At 45.6% G+C, this 16,315-nt stretch overlaps 1 protein-coding gene across 4 annotated transcripts in view; it reads right to left on the reverse strand.

Annotated features, from left to right (window-relative positions):
- The window catches only part of ZCCHC2 (zinc finger CCHC-type containing 2), a 118,613-nt gene that overhangs the window by 47,081 nt on the left and 55,217 nt on the right, over positions 1-16,315 (reverse strand). For 3 of the 4 annotated variants that reach the window (XM_075314837.1, XM_075314839.1, XM_075314836.1), the window contains exons 7-9: positions 15,374-15,445; positions 7,289-7,346; positions 150-267 (exon numbers count right to left, since the gene is read on the reverse strand). In XM_075314837.1, the coding sequence (XP_075170952.1) occupies positions 150-267; positions 7,289-7,346; positions 15,374-15,445 (248 nt within the window). The remainder of the gene's footprint in view (positions 1-149; positions 268-7,288; positions 7,347-15,373; positions 15,446-16,315) is intronic. The other variant, XM_075314838.1, reaches the window with a different exon arrangement.

Raw genomic sequence — 16,315 nt, forward strand, 5'->3', positions numbered from 1 at the left:
TAAAGACAAGCACAAATCTCAAAAAGGTTGATAACAGTAAGAAAAGAAATTCAATCTTTGGCTCTTGTGGTGCACATCAGTGCACCATAACAAAATTCAGAGATGAAAACATTCTAGGAACAAACCTCTGTACAAAAGGATGTTCTTACCTGGTGTCCTATAGTTAAAAAATGCTCAGATGAGCAGTCATTCTTAGGCCAATCTTTACCATTCTGTTCACTATGTGGTCCACGGGTCCCATCACAACAACTTTTTGTTGCAATAAAACTGTTGAGATAAAAATATAGGGTCATTCCGTGTCAAGTGGACCAGTTTTAAAAATCGTCCCCACTCGACGTTCTCCGATTTTGCTGAAAATTTATAAGGATGTACATGTATGTTTGAAAAGAGGTTCTGTAAATTTTTAGGGCCAGATCTCAAATATATTGGGCACTGTTGACCTTTCACTGGAGGCCCCCTCCCAAGCCTGCGGCTTCAGCTAAGAGGATTTTGCAAACTTTGGCACATAGCCATTAGAGTTCTATACTGGCTATGATGCTGAAATTTGGCATACTAGCTCAACCTTTGCTGCTAAACGCGATCAAATTATTACCGGCTATGACAAAACAATATTTCGGCCGCAATTTTGTGTCAAAGTAGCTTGCAAAACGCCTTGCATAAAATTTATGACAAACTTTGCCCATATATAACTCAAGACCAAAAACCAATAGGAACTGGTGCTTTACCCTGTACAACAAACATCTTCATGACTTTGCATTGCTGCAATATCACGGTCAAAGCATATGTATTTGTGGAAATATTCACACCCACATATGATGAAAGACTTAAAAAAAAAACGAATTTTACCTATTTTTAGGTCAAAGTTCCCAAAAAGGGTACCCCTAAAATATATTAATTCTGTTATCATTTGAAAGAGAACATTTTTCTCTACAAGGATCATTGGGGTTTTTTTTGGAGTCTCTCCATTTAAGAAAAGAAAAATGCCACTGAACATGGTGTTATTTATTAATACGCAATGAATGCTAACTGCACTATTCAAACCCTTGCGTTGGTCCATGGTGGTTATACCACAACCAATTCCCTAAGAATTGGTATTATAATCCTATTAAGAATTGTAATAATGCTGTCTTTCGAGAATTGGCAGCCCCATCGCCTAGGAGCCATGGCCGATAGCCGTGCAAGGCAAATCGCGGGTGGTCTTTTTATCGCAGGTTCCAAAGCCTGAGGGTGGGTGTCTTTGCCTAGGATCCCAAGCCTAATATTGGGTATCTTTTGTTGGTTGACCCTTCATCTTTCATTGCAAATTCAGAAACAATTCCAGACCACTTACTTAAACTGAACATTATGGCTTGGGAACCAACAAAAGATACCCAATATTAGGCTTGGGATCCTAGGCAAAGACACCCACCCTCAGGCTTTGGAACCTGCGATAAAGCGACCACCCGCGACTTGCCTTGCACGGCTATCGGCCATGGCTCCTAGGCGATGGGGCTGCCAATTCTCGAAAGACAGCATTATTACAATTCTTAATAGGATTATAATACCAATTCTTAGGGAATTGGTTGTGGTATAACCACCATGGACCAACGCAAGGGTTTGAATAGTGCAGTTAGCATTCATTGCGTATTAATAAATAACACCATGTTCAGTGGCATTTTTCTTTTCTTAAATGGAGAGACTCCAAAAAAAACCCCAATGATCCTTGTAGAGAAAAATGTGCTCTTTCAAATGATAACAGAATTAATATATTTTAGGGGTACCCTTTTTGGGAAATTTGACCTAAAAATAGGTAAAATTCGGTTTTTTTTAAGTCTTTCATCATATGTGGGTGTGAATATTTCCACAAATACATATGCTTTGACCGTGATATGATATTGCAGCAATGCAAAGTCATGAAGATGTTTGTTGTACAGGGTAAAGCACCAGTTCCTATTGGTTTTTGGTCTTGAGTTATATATGGGCAAAGTTTGGCATAAATTTTATGCAAGGCGTTTTGCAAGCTACTTTGACACAAAATTGCGGCCGAAATATTGTTTTGTCATAGCCGGTAATAATTTTATCGCGTTTAGCAGCAAAAGTTGAGCTAGTATGCCAAATTTCAGCATCATAGCCAGTATAGAACTCTAATGGCTATGTGCCAAAGTTTGCAAAATCCTCTTAGCTGAAGCCGCAGGCTTGGGGGGGGGGGGCTCCAGTGAAAGGTCAACAGTGCCCAATATATTTGAGATCTGGCCCTAAAAATTTACAGAACCTCTTTTCAAACATACATGTACATCCTTATAAATTTTCAGCAAAATCGGAGAACGTCGAGTGGGGACCACTGGTCCACTTGACACGGAATGACCCTATATCTAAATACACTTTTTGCAAATGCATGATAAAGTTATAAAAGGTCTCACAATAACACATACATATCAGATACTGAAATATTGAGAGAACTTTCACATTCCACTAAAATTAGTTATCTACTGTAGCGCATTTACTCACGCTCACCATACCTCACTAGTTAACTATTCAATTTAAAGAGTAACTAAACTTTTAAACAATTTTTATATTTTAGGTTCCAAGATCTTAACCCCGATTATTTCAACGAAAGTGACAAAGAGCTCAGCTTATGCTGAAATATGCAGAGTATAATCCTTGCTTTTAGCCACTGTGAGCATCTCATGACACAGATCCACTAAAGATGGACTACAGCATAAAAAAACATGATATTTTACTTGTAGTTTTATACAGCTTGTATTTCTAATACATAAAAAAAATGAAAGCAGTGGAACAAAACCAAAGCTATTTAGCCAAACCTCTGGCATATCTGATCTAAAAAGGGCTCCCTAAGGAGGGATAAAGATGTGCTCAAATATGGATTTTATAATATGTACACTGGTGATCAAAATAAGAGAACAAGGTATGATCACTTCCTTTTGACCAAAATAATGTGAGCTACTTTGATAAACCTTTGAGGTTTTTATGTAAGGGGTGCACCATGCCACTAGAACAGTGTGTTACAAAAGATCTAAAGTTTATCAACATAAAACCTTTATTTTGCCCAAAACGAGATCATAATTAGAGAACAACAATGACTGTAGCACAAAAGAAAGATAACTCAATTTTCTGAGGGCAACAGTAACCAATCAGTAGGACGTGTACAGGGCTTTGCTTTGACTCACTTCAGCACATCTGCGGCCACAGGACATCACTAGTCTCTCACACTGCTCTCGTGTGATTTTGATCCACTCTTCTTCCATAGGTCTTTGTCTGCTGTGGGCTTCTTGGCCATAACTTTGTCACCAAGGATTTTTCGTAGGTTGTCCATTAGGTTTAGATCAGGACTCTGGGCTGGACATTTCATGGTTTCACTGTTTTCTGTTTCAAGTAACTGCTTTACCTGCTTTGCTGTGTGACAGGGGGCATTGTCCTGCATGAAAATTGCAGACTGATTGAGTGATGAACGCAAGTATTAACCCTTTGATGTTGAAGAAGGTTCTGATGCACACTTGCATTCACTCTGCCATGTAGCTGTATGAGAGGTCCTACTCCTGCTGCAGAAAACATTCCCCAAACCATGACACTTTAACTACCACCGTTCACTGGACTTCTTAACACACTTTGGGTTCAGTCTTACCCCAGTTTGTTGATTAACATGAGCTTTCTCATCAGACCCAAATAAATTAAACTGACTTTCATCACTAAAATGAACTGTGGACAACATCTCCTCTGTCCACACAACATGTTCCTCACCAAAGGGGAGTCTGGCCTTTTGATTCTTTCTAATGAGTAGTTTGCTCACTGCAGAGTAGGTTTTCAGTCCAAATGCTCAAACGTTGTGACGCTGTATGACGAGACAGATCCTTACCCTGTTCAGTGCTGAACTGGCGAGCAAATCCAGCTGCAGTGCTGAAACTATTACCCATGGAGATGCTCAGTATTATCCTATCCTCTCTTGCATTTGTCTTTCGAGGCAACCAGCCTTCTTGGGAGACTTAAGAGTTTGTGATGTTTTAAAGATCTATTATTCTCGAAATCACAGACTTGGAATGACCAACTTTTCATGCTATGGCTGATAGGGTCACCCCTTTGGCCTTCAACTGAACAACCTGCTGCCGGAGTCACTTTGGAATGGCACACCATTTTTGCAAAGTCAGTGCAAACTGGAAAGTTAGGCTGCCAGTTGGGCCGGAGTCAGACTTGCGAGTCTAACATCGCATCACATCGCATCACCTGGCACGGCCGCACTCTCTGCTGACAGGAGCAGGTCGGATGCATGTGTTTCTATGCAGCAGAGACACTCCTGCCTGGAGCGTGTGCAGCTGTGTCGGGTGATACGATGCGAGACTCGCAAGTGTGACTCCGGCCTTACATAGGGTTTGTCAGATCATTAAAGAAATTAGCACCAGGTGCCAGAACGTCAATAACTTGCAGGTATCTGAAAGTGTTCTGTAATTTTGATCAGTGGTGTTTTTCATTTATCATATTTACATTTTTCTAATGTGCTTTTGAAAAAAATCAGTTTATGAAATAAGCTTAAAATACTGCTAGTTTACTCATGTTAGGCTATAATCACATAGGACTACACAATGACCTCAACATTTAGGAAATTGTGTGGTGTTCTCCAATTTTGATCTCCAGTGTATATTGCTGTAAAAGCAAATATTTTAGAATATATAAAAACAGTCGATTAAATCTCAAAATATTGTTACCCCTCTATAAATCACCTGTAAGTCCACATCTAGAATATAGGATCCAGTTTTGAGCTCCACATTTGAAAAAGGATGTTTAGAAGTTAGAGTCAATTAAAAGGCAACCACTAGATTATTACAAGAGATGGAAGGCTTCCCATATGATGAGAGGATGGAAAAGTTGGGTTTGTTTAGCTTAGAAAAAAAAAAAAAGACGTCTGAGAGGATATGTATAAATGCATATCTGGTCAATACAAAGGACTGGCACATGACTTATTCCTTCCAAAAACAATACCAAGGAACCGGGAACACTCCATACGGGTGAAAGAAAGGCGATTCCAGAAGCTTAAAAGGAAAGTGTTCTTTACAGTTAGAGCAGTTAGACTGTAGAATGCCCTACCACAAGGAGGTAGTAATGTAAGACACTATAACAGCTTGTAAAAAAGGGCTGGATGATTTCCTCAGTGCACACGACATTGTCGGGTATAGATAATTTAGTGTAAAAAATGGTGAAGGTAGGTTAAACTAGATGGATCTAGGTCTGTTAACGTGTGCGTGTGTGTGCGCGCGTTACATACAGTGGGGAAATAAGTATTTGATACACTGCTGATTTTGCAAGTTTTCCCACCTACAAAGAATGGAGAGAGGTGTAATTTTTATCGTAGTTACACTTCAACTGTGACATACAGAAAAAGAAAAATCCAGAAAACAGTGATTTTTAAATCATTATTTTGCATTTTATTGCATGAAATAAGTATTTAATCACCTAGCAAATAGCAAGAATTCTGGCTCTCACAGACCTATTTTGCCTTTAAGAGGCCCTCCTACCCTGCCTATATTAATTTCACCTGTTTGAACGCATTACTTGTATAAAAGACACTAAAAGACACCAATCCACACACAATCACACCCAAACTCTCCACCATGGACAAGACCGGAGAGCTGGCCAAGAACATCAGGGACAAAATTGTAGATCTGCACAAGGCTCATATGGGCTACAGGACAATAGGCAGGCAACTTGGTGAGAAGGCAACAACTGTTGGCACAATTAGAAAATGGAAGAAACGTAAGATTACTATCAATCTTACTTGGTCTGGGGCTCTATGAAATATCTCGCCTCGTGGGCTAAGAAAGATTCTGAGAAATGTCAGGAGTCAGCTCAGAACTACACAGGACGATGTGGTCAATGACCTGAAGAGAGCTGGAGCCACAGTCTCAAAGATTAGTGTTAGTAACAATGTACGCCTCAAGGTACCCCTGCTCAGGCCAGCACATCTAGGCTTGTTTATAGTTCGCCAATGACCATCTGGATGATCCAGAGGAGGCAAAATAGTCACATAAGACCAAAGTAGAATTTTGAGTAGGATGAGTACAACCCCAATCACACTGTCCCAACTGTGAAGCATGGGAGTGGAAACATACTCTGGGGGTACTTTTCTGCAAAGGGGACAGGACGACTGCACCGTATTGAAGGGAGGATGGATGAGGTCATGTATTGTGATATTTTTGCATTGAAGATGGGTCGTGGCTGGGTCTTCAAACGTGACAATGACCTGAAACACACAGCCAGAGCAACTATCGAGTGGCTACATAAGAATCATTTCAAGGCCCTGGAGTGGCCTAGCCAGTCTCCAAACCTGAACCCAATAGAAAATCATTGGAGGGAGCTGAAACATGTTGCCCAGCGACAGCCTCAAAACCTGAAAGATCTGTAGAACATCTGTATGGAGGAGTGGGTCAAAATCTCTGCTGCAGTGTGTGCAAATTTCATCAACAATAACATGAAACATTTCACTTCTGTAAGGGTGCGTGCCCATGATCAGTGTTTGCAGAATTTTGGATGTAGCGTGTTTTCGCTGCGTCCAAAACGCTGTGTTGTACAGTACAAGCATAGTGGACGGGATTTCTTGAAATCCCATGCCCACTGTGCTTGTTTTTTCCACAGCAAACACTGAAGTGCGGTGCGTCTTTCCAGACCGCAGAATGTCAATTGTTTGCTGCGGATTCACATGTGTGCTCTGTAGGGAGAACAAACGTGAAAGACCGCAGCACACTGAACCTTGATTGGGGGTACAAGCAGTTGCGGTCTCCTGTGGAGGAGACTCGTGGACCCGCAGGTTAGGACCCGCTGCGTCTATGGGCACATACCCTAATTGCAAGTGTGTACATATGTGCTGTCCGTTATTTTAATGAACATCACACGGACCCATAGTTTTTCACTGATCTGTGCACACCTATTTTGAGACTCTGTGTGTTCTATTCTCTATTCTCTTCAGTTTTGCAGGTCATAAGTGGCTATTAAGGTATATGGGGTTCAGTAGAAAACGCTGAACACATGCTTCGTTCATACCTCTGCATTCCATTCGAAGTTCTTCCATTTTTAACTAATCCATTACAAGGTCAATGAAAAAAAAACAAGAAAACAAAGAAAACTTGAAACAGCTACCTGTTTCAGGGGGGAAAAAAAACAGCAACTCCCACACAGCTGTGTGAATGGATCCTAAAGGTACCATCAGCCGAGATCATTAAAGGACGTATATAATAGTGACTTAGTAATTCCTATTTTTGTTTCCTGCATAGAGGAAAGAAATTACTCTAAAGCTTCAACTTACTTTGCGACTGAACATTTCCCAGCAGATTTCTTATGAACTGACGTATGGTGTATAAAGTCTAGTTAAAAAAGAAAGGGGAAAAAAAAAAAAAAAAAGACAATATGAAGTCAGTTTTAACATCCTAATTAATTAAAGATTTCACAACAGTATTTGCACTCTTTACGTCATAAGATTTCAGTCACGGCACAAGTAATATTTTCTGTGGTACAGTGGTGTATATAATCTTGTATGCAATGTAATCAGTACGCGGGAAATCTCGAGCCTGCATATTCTGCCTGCCATCTGTCCTCTACACATCAATGTTGAATAGAGTGCCCACAGAAGGGTGGAACAGTACAGAGAAGGTGGGCAGCGAATCTGATGTCAAAGGGACACTGGAGAGAAGGGGAGGAGAAATCTTGTATAATGAAGACCGAAGGCAGTCTTATCTTCCATGTAGCATATACTCCATAGCTTAGAAGACCAAAGCTATAAAAGATTATCTTTTTTAAAGAACATGCCAACATCCAGGAGGTATACAGGTCTGAATAATTTCACAGCTGTATACAACATGTAGGCCATTAACGAGAGTGACAGATTCCCTTCAATGGGGGAAAAGGGCTGTGAGATCTAATTTAATTATAATTTTTCATATTAAAACTTTTTCACTTTTTACTGTATTTGATAGACCCCTTAGGACACTTGTGATCATCGGATCACTTGTGCTTTACACAGCAGTGCATCAGTGTTGCTGTGTAGAGAGAAAATCAGTTTGCTATGATCACCAACTATTCACGAAAGACCCTTCATGACAAGCACCTGGATCTTCTGCAAATCCCTGACTGGCAAGGAAACCCATTGATTACCTGTGACCAAGTTACAGGTGTGCTGATGAGTGCACAGAATGGCACACCACCTGTCAGCACGTATTAAATGCCACTGCCAGCAATTCACAGTGGCATTTAACAGGTTACCAGCAGTGAGCAGGACTCTGCTTCTCCCGTGACTGTTAGAGACAGATGATAGTTAAATAATACAGCCATCAACAGGGAAATATGTGGGCTCTGTGTGCAAGCCTGCATCAGTCAGGGAGTTGGCATATGACGTAGCAGGACGTCATATGTCAGTAAGGGGTTAAGTCACAAATTAAAGACATTACACATGTAAGACACTAGGAACATTGTCCACAATAAATGTACTTGTCCTCTTTATGAACTGTGGTACAAGACAACCAAAGTAAACTGCACTGGGACCCTGTTAGGTCACTGTTGGGGGCAATATATAATGCCCTTTATCATTTTGGTATAAACCTTCAAATGAAGGGAATTTTGTTTACTTACCGTAAATTCCTTTTCTTCTAGCTCTAATTGGGAGACCCAGACAATTGTTTTTTTTTTTTGTTTTTTTTTTGACAATTGGGTGTATAGCTTCTGCCTCCGGAGGCCGCACAAAGTATTACACTCAAAAGTGTTAAGCCCCTCCCCTTCTGCCTATACACCCCCCGTGCTCCCACGGGCTCCTCAGTTTTGGTGCAAAAGCAAGAAGGAGGAAAAAGAATTATAGACTGGTTTAAAGTAACTTCAATCCGAAGGAATATCGGAGAACTGAAACCATTCAACATGAACAACATGTGTACACAAAAAAACAGGGCGGGTGCTGGGTCTCCCAATTAGAGCTAGAAGAAAAGGAATTTACGGTAAGTAAACAAAATTCCCTTCTTCTTTGTCGCTCTATTGGGAGACCCAGACAATTGGGACGTCCAAAAGCAGTCCCTGGGTGGGTAAATTAATACCTCGTAAGAGAGCCGTAAAACGGCCCTTTCCTACAGGTGGGCAACCGCCGCCTGAAGGACTCGTCTACCTAGGCTGGCATCCGCCGAAGCATAGGTATGCACCTGATAGTGCTTCGTGAAAGTGTGCAGGCTTGACCAGGTAGCCGCCTGACACACCTGCTGAGCCGTAGCCTGGTGCCTCAAAGCCCAGGACGCGCCCACGGCTCTGGTAGAGTGGGTCTTCAGCCCTGAGGGAACCGGAAGCCCAGCCGAACGGTAAGCTTCGATAATTGGCTCCTTGATCCACCGAGCCAGGGTTGATTTGGAAGCCTGTGACCCTTTACGCTGGCCAGCGACAAGGACAAAGAGTGCATCCGAGCGGCGCAGGGGCGCCGTACGAGAAATGTAGAGTCTGAGTGCTCTCACCAAATCTAACAAGTGCAAATCCTTTTCACATTGGTGAACTGGATGAGGACAAAAAGAGGGTAAGGAGATATCCTGATTGAGATGAAAGGGGGATACCACCTTAGGGAGAAAATCCGGAACCGGACGTAGAACCACCTTGTCCTGGTGAACACCAGGAAAGGGGCTTCGCACGACAATGCTGCTAGCTCAGACACTCTCCGAAGAGAAGTGACTGCTACAAGAAAAACCACTTTCTGCGAAAGGCGTGAGAGGGAAATATCTCTCATTGGCTCGAATGGTGGTTTCTGAAGAACCATCAGAACCCTGTTTAGATCCCAGGGTTCTAACGGCCGCTTGTAAGGTGGAACGATGTGACAAACCCCCTGCAGGAACGTGCGTACCTGTGGAAGTCTGGCTAGGTGCTTCTGGAAAAAAAACACAGAGGGCGCTGAGACTTGTCCCTTAAGGGAGCCGAGCGACAAACCCTTTTCCAGTCCAGATTGAAGGAAGGACAGAAAAGTAGGTAATGCAAATGGCCAGGGAGAAAAACCCTGAACAGAGCACCATGACAGAAAAAAAAAATTTTTCACGTCCTGTGAAAGATCTTGGCGGACGTTGGTTTCCTAGCCTGTCTCATAGTGGCAATGACGTCTTGAGATAACCCTGAAGACGCTAGGGTCCAGGACTCAATGGCCACACAGTCAGGTTGAGGGCCGCAGAATTCAGATGGAAAAACGGCCCTCGAGATAGCAAGTCCGTTCGGTCTGGTAGTGTCCACGGTTGGCCGACCGTGAGATGCCACAGATCCGGGTACCACGACCTCCTCGGCCAATCTGGAGCGACGAGGATGGCGCGGCGGCAGTCGATCCTGATCTTGCGTAACACTCTGGGCAACAGTGCCAGCGGAGGAAACACATAAGGGAGCTGAAACTGCGACCAATCCTGAACTAAGGCGTCTGCCGCCAGAGCTCTGGGATCTTGAGACCGTGCCATGAACATTGGTATCTTGTTGTTGTGCCGGGACGCCATGAGGTCGACGTCCGGCACCCCCCAGCAGCAACAGATCTCCTGAAACACGTCCGGGTGAAGGGACCATTCCCCTGCGTCCATGCCCTGGCAACTGAGATAATCTGCTTCCCAGTTTTCCACGCCTGGGATGTGAACTGCGGATATGGCGGATGCCGTGGCTTCCACCCACATCAAAATCCGCCGGACTTCCTGGAAGGCTTGCCGGCAGCGTGTGCCGCCTTGGTGGTTGATGTATGCCACCGCTGTGGAATTGTCCGACTGAATTCGGATCTGCTTGCCCTCCAGCCACTGCTGGAACGCTTTCTGGGCAAGATACACTGCCCTTATTTCCAGAACATTGATCTGAAGCGAGGACTCTTGCTGGGTCCACGTACCCTGAGCCCTGTGGTGGAGAAAAACCGCTCCCCACCCTGACAGACTCGCGTCCGTCGTGACTACTTCCCAGAATGGGGGAAGGAAGGATTTCCCCTTCGATAATGAAGTGGGAAGAAGCCACCACCGAAGGGAAGCTCTGGTCGCCTGAGAGAGGGAGACGGTCCTGTCGAGGGACGTCGTCTTCCTGTCCCATTTGCGTAGGATGTCCCATCGAAGGGGACGCAGGTGAAACTGCGCGAAGGGAACTGCCTCCATTGCTGCCACCATCTTCCCCAGGAAGTGCATGAGGCGCCTCAAGGGGTGTGACTGGCCTTGAAGGAGAGATTGTACCCCTTTCTGAAGTGACTACTGCTTGAACAGCGGAAGCTTCACTATCGCTGAGAGGGTATGAAACTCCATACCAAGATATGTCAGCGAGTGGGCCGGTGTCAGATTTGACTTTGGAAAATTGATGATCCACCCGAAACCCTGGAGAGTCTTCAGGGAAGCGTCGAGACTGCGTTGGCATGCCTCTTGAGAGGGTGCCTTGATCAGCATCCAAGTACTGGATCACCGAGTGACCCTGCGAGTGTAGGAGCGCTACTACAGTAGCCATAACCTTGGTAAAAACCCGTGAGGCTGTTGCCAGGCTGAACGGCAGTGCCACGAATTGCAAGTGTTCGTTTCCTATGGCGAAGCGCAAGAAGCGCTGGTGCTCTGGAGCAATCGGTACGTGGAGATAAGCATCTTTGATATCGATCGATGCAAGGAAATCTCCTTGGGACATTGAGGCGATGACGGAGCGGAGGGATTCCATCCTGAACCGTCTGGTTTTTACATGTTTGTTGAGCAGTTTCAGGTCCAGGACCGGGCGGAAAGACCCGTCCTCCTTTGGGACCACAAACAAGTTGGAGTAAAAACCGTGGCTCAGTTACTGAAGAGGAACCGGGATCACCACTCCTTCTGCCTTCAGAGTGCGCAGCGCCTGCAGAAGAGCCTCGGCTCGCTAGGGAGGCGGGGATGACCTGAAGAATCGAGTCGGGGGACGAGAGGTGAACTCTATCTTGTAACCGTGAGGCAGAATGTCTCTCACCCAGCGGTCTTTTATTTGTGGCAGCCAGGTGTCGCAAAAGCGGGAGAGCCTGCCACCGACCGAGGATGCTACTAGAGGAGGTCGAAAGTCATGAGGAAGCCGCTTTGTTAGCGGCGCCTCCGGTGGCCTTTTAAGGACGTGACTTAGACCGCCATGCATCAGAGTTCCTTTGTCCTTTCTGAGACCTTTTGGACGAGGAGAATTGGGACCTGCCCGCGCCCTGAAAGGACCGAAACCTCGACTGCCCTCTCCTCTGTTGGGGTATGTTCTGTTTGGGCTGGGGTAAGGATGTATCCTTTCCCTTGGATTGGTTGATGATTTCATCCAGACGCTCGCCAAACAGCCTGTCGCCAGAAATTGGCAAACTGGTTAAGCGCTTTTTTGGAAACAGAATCTGCCTTCCATTCCCGTAGCCACAAGGCCCTGCGGAGTACCACCGAATTGGCGGCCGCGACCGCCGTACGGCTCGCAGAGTCCAGGACAGCAATAATAGCGTAAGACGCAATTGCCGAGGTCTGTGTGGTAATGGATGCCACTTGTGGCGCGGCCGTGCATGTGGCTGCTTCAATTTGCGCTTGACCTGCTGAGATAGCTTGTAGCGCCCATACGGCTGCGAATGCTGGGGCAAAAGAAGCTCCGATAGCTTCATAGATGGATTTCAACCAGAGCTCCATCTGCCTGTCAGTGGCATCTTTGAGCGAGGCCCCCTCTTCCACTGCAAGTATGGATCTAGCCGCCAGTCTGGAGATTGGAGGATCCACCATGGGACACTGAGTCCAACCTTTAACCACGTCAGGGGAAAAAGGATAACGTGTATCCTTAGGGCGCTTAGAAAAACGCTTATCTGGACAAGCATGATGATTCTGGAGTGCCTCTCTGAAATCAGAGTGGTCTAGAAACATACTCGGTGTATGAGAAGCTGACTCCTCCGCCGGAGGAGCTGAGGGAGAAATATCCAGCATTTGATCGATGGACGCAATAAGAACGTTCACTATGGCGTCCCCGTCTGGAGTATTAAGATTGAGAGCGCCCTCAGGATCAGAATCCTGATCAGCTGTCTCCGCATCATCAACCAGAGATTCCCCCCGCTGAGACCCTGAACAATATGATGTCGAGGGAAATTCTAAGCGAGCCCACTTAATCGGTCTGGGGCTGGGGTCTAAGTCAGAACCCTCAGCCTGGGATCTATGAGATACCCCGGGGGGACATTGTTGGTCCAACTGAGGGGGGCCAGGGAACAATGATTCAACAGAGTCCCTTTGCTGAGATACCGGTCTGGACTGCAAGGCTTCTAGTATCTTAGCCATAGTCTCAGAGAGTTTTGCAAACTCCGTCCCCGTCACTAGGACAGTGTCAACAGGTGGCTCCCCCTGGGCCCCTCTTAGCAGGGGCCCTGGCTGAAGAATTGTCACAGGGGCCCAACAATGCACACAATGAGGGTCAATGGAACCTGCCGGCAGCTGGGTCGTACAAGCGACGCAGGCAGCATAATAAGCCTGTGTTTTGGCACCCCTGCCTTTTGTGGGCGCCCTGAGTAACACAATAGGGTATATAGCCAGAATGAACTGTGCTCATACAGTGTAAAATATATACTATAAACAAATAATGTATCAATACACTACAGCACCATGGGGCTAGCACCACAGGTGCTGCTTACCATCCGCCTAAAGCGGTTATGAGGCCACCAGAGACCGTGTCTGGGTCTCCCAGGGTTTGTCCCTCTCTGCAGCGTCGTAGGAGCTGACAGGAAATGGCTGCGGCGTCCTGACGAGAGGAGGGAGCCGTGGCCGAGGTGCTCACACTGTGCACAGTGAGGGGGGTGGAGTATGGAAATCATACTCCAGCCCTCAGTGCTGCTCGTTCCGTGCAGCGCCCCGCCCTTCCCCTGCCTGTCAGGGCTGAGGGCGGGAGAAAGGGAAACTAGGCCGCAAGCAAGCCGGGGACTCGAGTATAAGCGTGGCCGCCGTAAAAGCGCGGCCGACGCCGAAGTCCCCGGCGAACTACAAGTCCCAGCCGCGCCGCAGTTTCCCATGGCAGCGGCGGTTAGCGCGGTAGCCCCTACATATAAACACACTCAGCGACGCTGAGTGTGTAATGGCACAGTTTAACCCGGTCAGTGCCGCGGTTCCGGGTGCACTAGCACACCCAGCAAAGCTGAGGTGTTGCCGTGCGCGGTCCCCACAGGGATACAGAGTACCTTCACGTAGCAGGGCCATGTCCCTGAACGGTACCCGGCTCCTATCCAGCAGGCTCCACAGGAGTTGTGGATGAAGCACGGTCTCAGTGCCTGGAGACCGATAGGATCCCACTTCACCCAGAGCCCTGAGGGGGATGGGGAAGGAAAGCAGCATGTGGGCTCCAGCCTCTGTACCCGCAATGGATACCTCAACCTTAACAACACCGCCGACAAGAGTGGGGTGAGAAGGGAGCATGCTGGGGGCCCTATATGGGCCCACTTTTCTTCCAACCGACATAGTCAGCAGCTGCTGCTGACTAAACTGTGGAGCTGTGCTGTGCGTGTCTGACCTCCTTCGCACAAAGCAAAAAACTGAGGAGCCCGTGGGAGCACGGGGGGTGTATAGGCAGAAGGGGAGGGGCTTAACACTTTTGAGTGTAATACTTTGTGCGGCCTCCGGAGGCAGAAGCTATACACCCCAATTGTCAAAAAAAAAACAAAAAAAAAAAAAAAACAATTGTCTGGGTCTCCCAATAGAGCGACAAAGAAATACTTCTAACACTTTGAAATAAATCATTACCTCCCTTTTGTACTCTAGAGCATGAAGAAACAAGCACATCCATGAATCACTGTTAGGGCTAAGCCACACGGCGAGAAAATCGGTGCGAGTGGAGTGCGATAAAACATCGCATTCCCCTCGGACCAATTCTAGCCTGTGTGTCAGCACACATGGGCGATTATTTTCTCAGCCCTAATCGGACTGAGAAAACAATCGCAGCATGCTGCGATTGTAATCCGAGACTCTTTCTCTCGCACCCATTCAAGTGAATGGGGCGAGAGAAAAATCGCACTGCACTCGCGGTACACCGGTGTACTGCCAGTGCAATGCGAGAATGGCTATAGCTGACTACGCAGGAGAGAGGGAGAGAAATCCCTCCCTCCCCTCCTGAGTGCCGGCCTGCCCCCCGCAGCTGAGGTCTGCTCGCACGAACGGACCTCAGTTGCAAGGACACAAGCATGAGACTCGGCTCTGCTGTACTGCCAGCACGAGCAGAGTCTCATGCAAGGGGATCGCAGTAATCCCCGTGTGGCCCCAGCCTTACTGACATTACCCTCTCCACATCTTTACATCATCAGGGGTGTTTTAATAATATTTATTTCTATTTTTGTTGGGTGTATCAGTGCAAAAAAACCAAAACAGTACTCTTTCCTACTGATAAAAATATTCACTGCTATCTGTAATATATTATTTGATGTCACAACCTTCAGTTCCCTCACCTTCCTCCTGACTGGACGTCTCGGAGCTGTCTTCTTGGCTTTTGCAATACTTTGAACAAGGCTGTAAATGTCCTGATGAAACATGGCACATCAGAATAACCCATAACAAGGTTTGACAGTATTTAAAATTCACCGTATTCTCAATTTTATCAATGAGCCTTTCAAAAACCATAAGGCAAAGAAATGCTAGGCAGACAAACCAAAATGCACTATATACTTTTACAGGTGCGCTCAGTGCTGGGTCTTCATATAACAACCTTTAACCCTTCCCAAGATAGCTCATTTCCATTTTTGCGTTTTAGCTTTTTCTTCCTGTTCAAGAGCTATTATTTTATATTACGGTCTATATAGAAGTATAAGGACTGTTTTTTTTTTTTGTAGGACAAATTGTACTTTTGAATGACCCTATTCATGGAAAAAAAAATCCAACCTTAATACTGACATTTTTGGAAGGAAGGCTTTACGGCATACATTGTGTGGTAAAAATTACCTGGCATCCCGATTGTCCAAGTCAGCAGGATTATGCTGATCCCACACTTGTCTAGCTTTTTTGTTTATTTTAGTTATTTTAGTAGATTCTAGAGGATCCTAAAGAGGACTAGCACCACTGCAGCACCTGTTCCATGCAGGATCTGCTCAAATAATAAGCATGCTGATTGCAGACATTAAAATCTGCAATTATTCATTATGCCACATGGATTTTTAGTTCAGCTGCATATCAATAAGATATGAAATATCCCATTCAACTACAGTAGCTGGAATATGCCAAAAAAAGAGAATTTTGTTACTTACCGTAAATTCTTTTTCTTATAGTTCCGTATTGGGAGACCCAGACCATGGGTGTTTAGCTTCTGCCTCCGGAGGACACACAAAGTACTACACTTAAAAGTGTAGCTCCTCCCTCTGAGCTTATACACCCCCTGGTAGCCAGTCCTAGCCAGT

This window comes from Anomaloglossus baeobatrachus, chromosome 6 (assembly GCF_048569485.1).
Source record: "Anomaloglossus baeobatrachus isolate aAnoBae1 chromosome 6, aAnoBae1.hap1, whole genome shotgun sequence".
Taxonomy (NCBI): Eukaryota; Metazoa; Chordata; class Amphibia; order Anura; family Aromobatidae; genus Anomaloglossus; species Anomaloglossus baeobatrachus.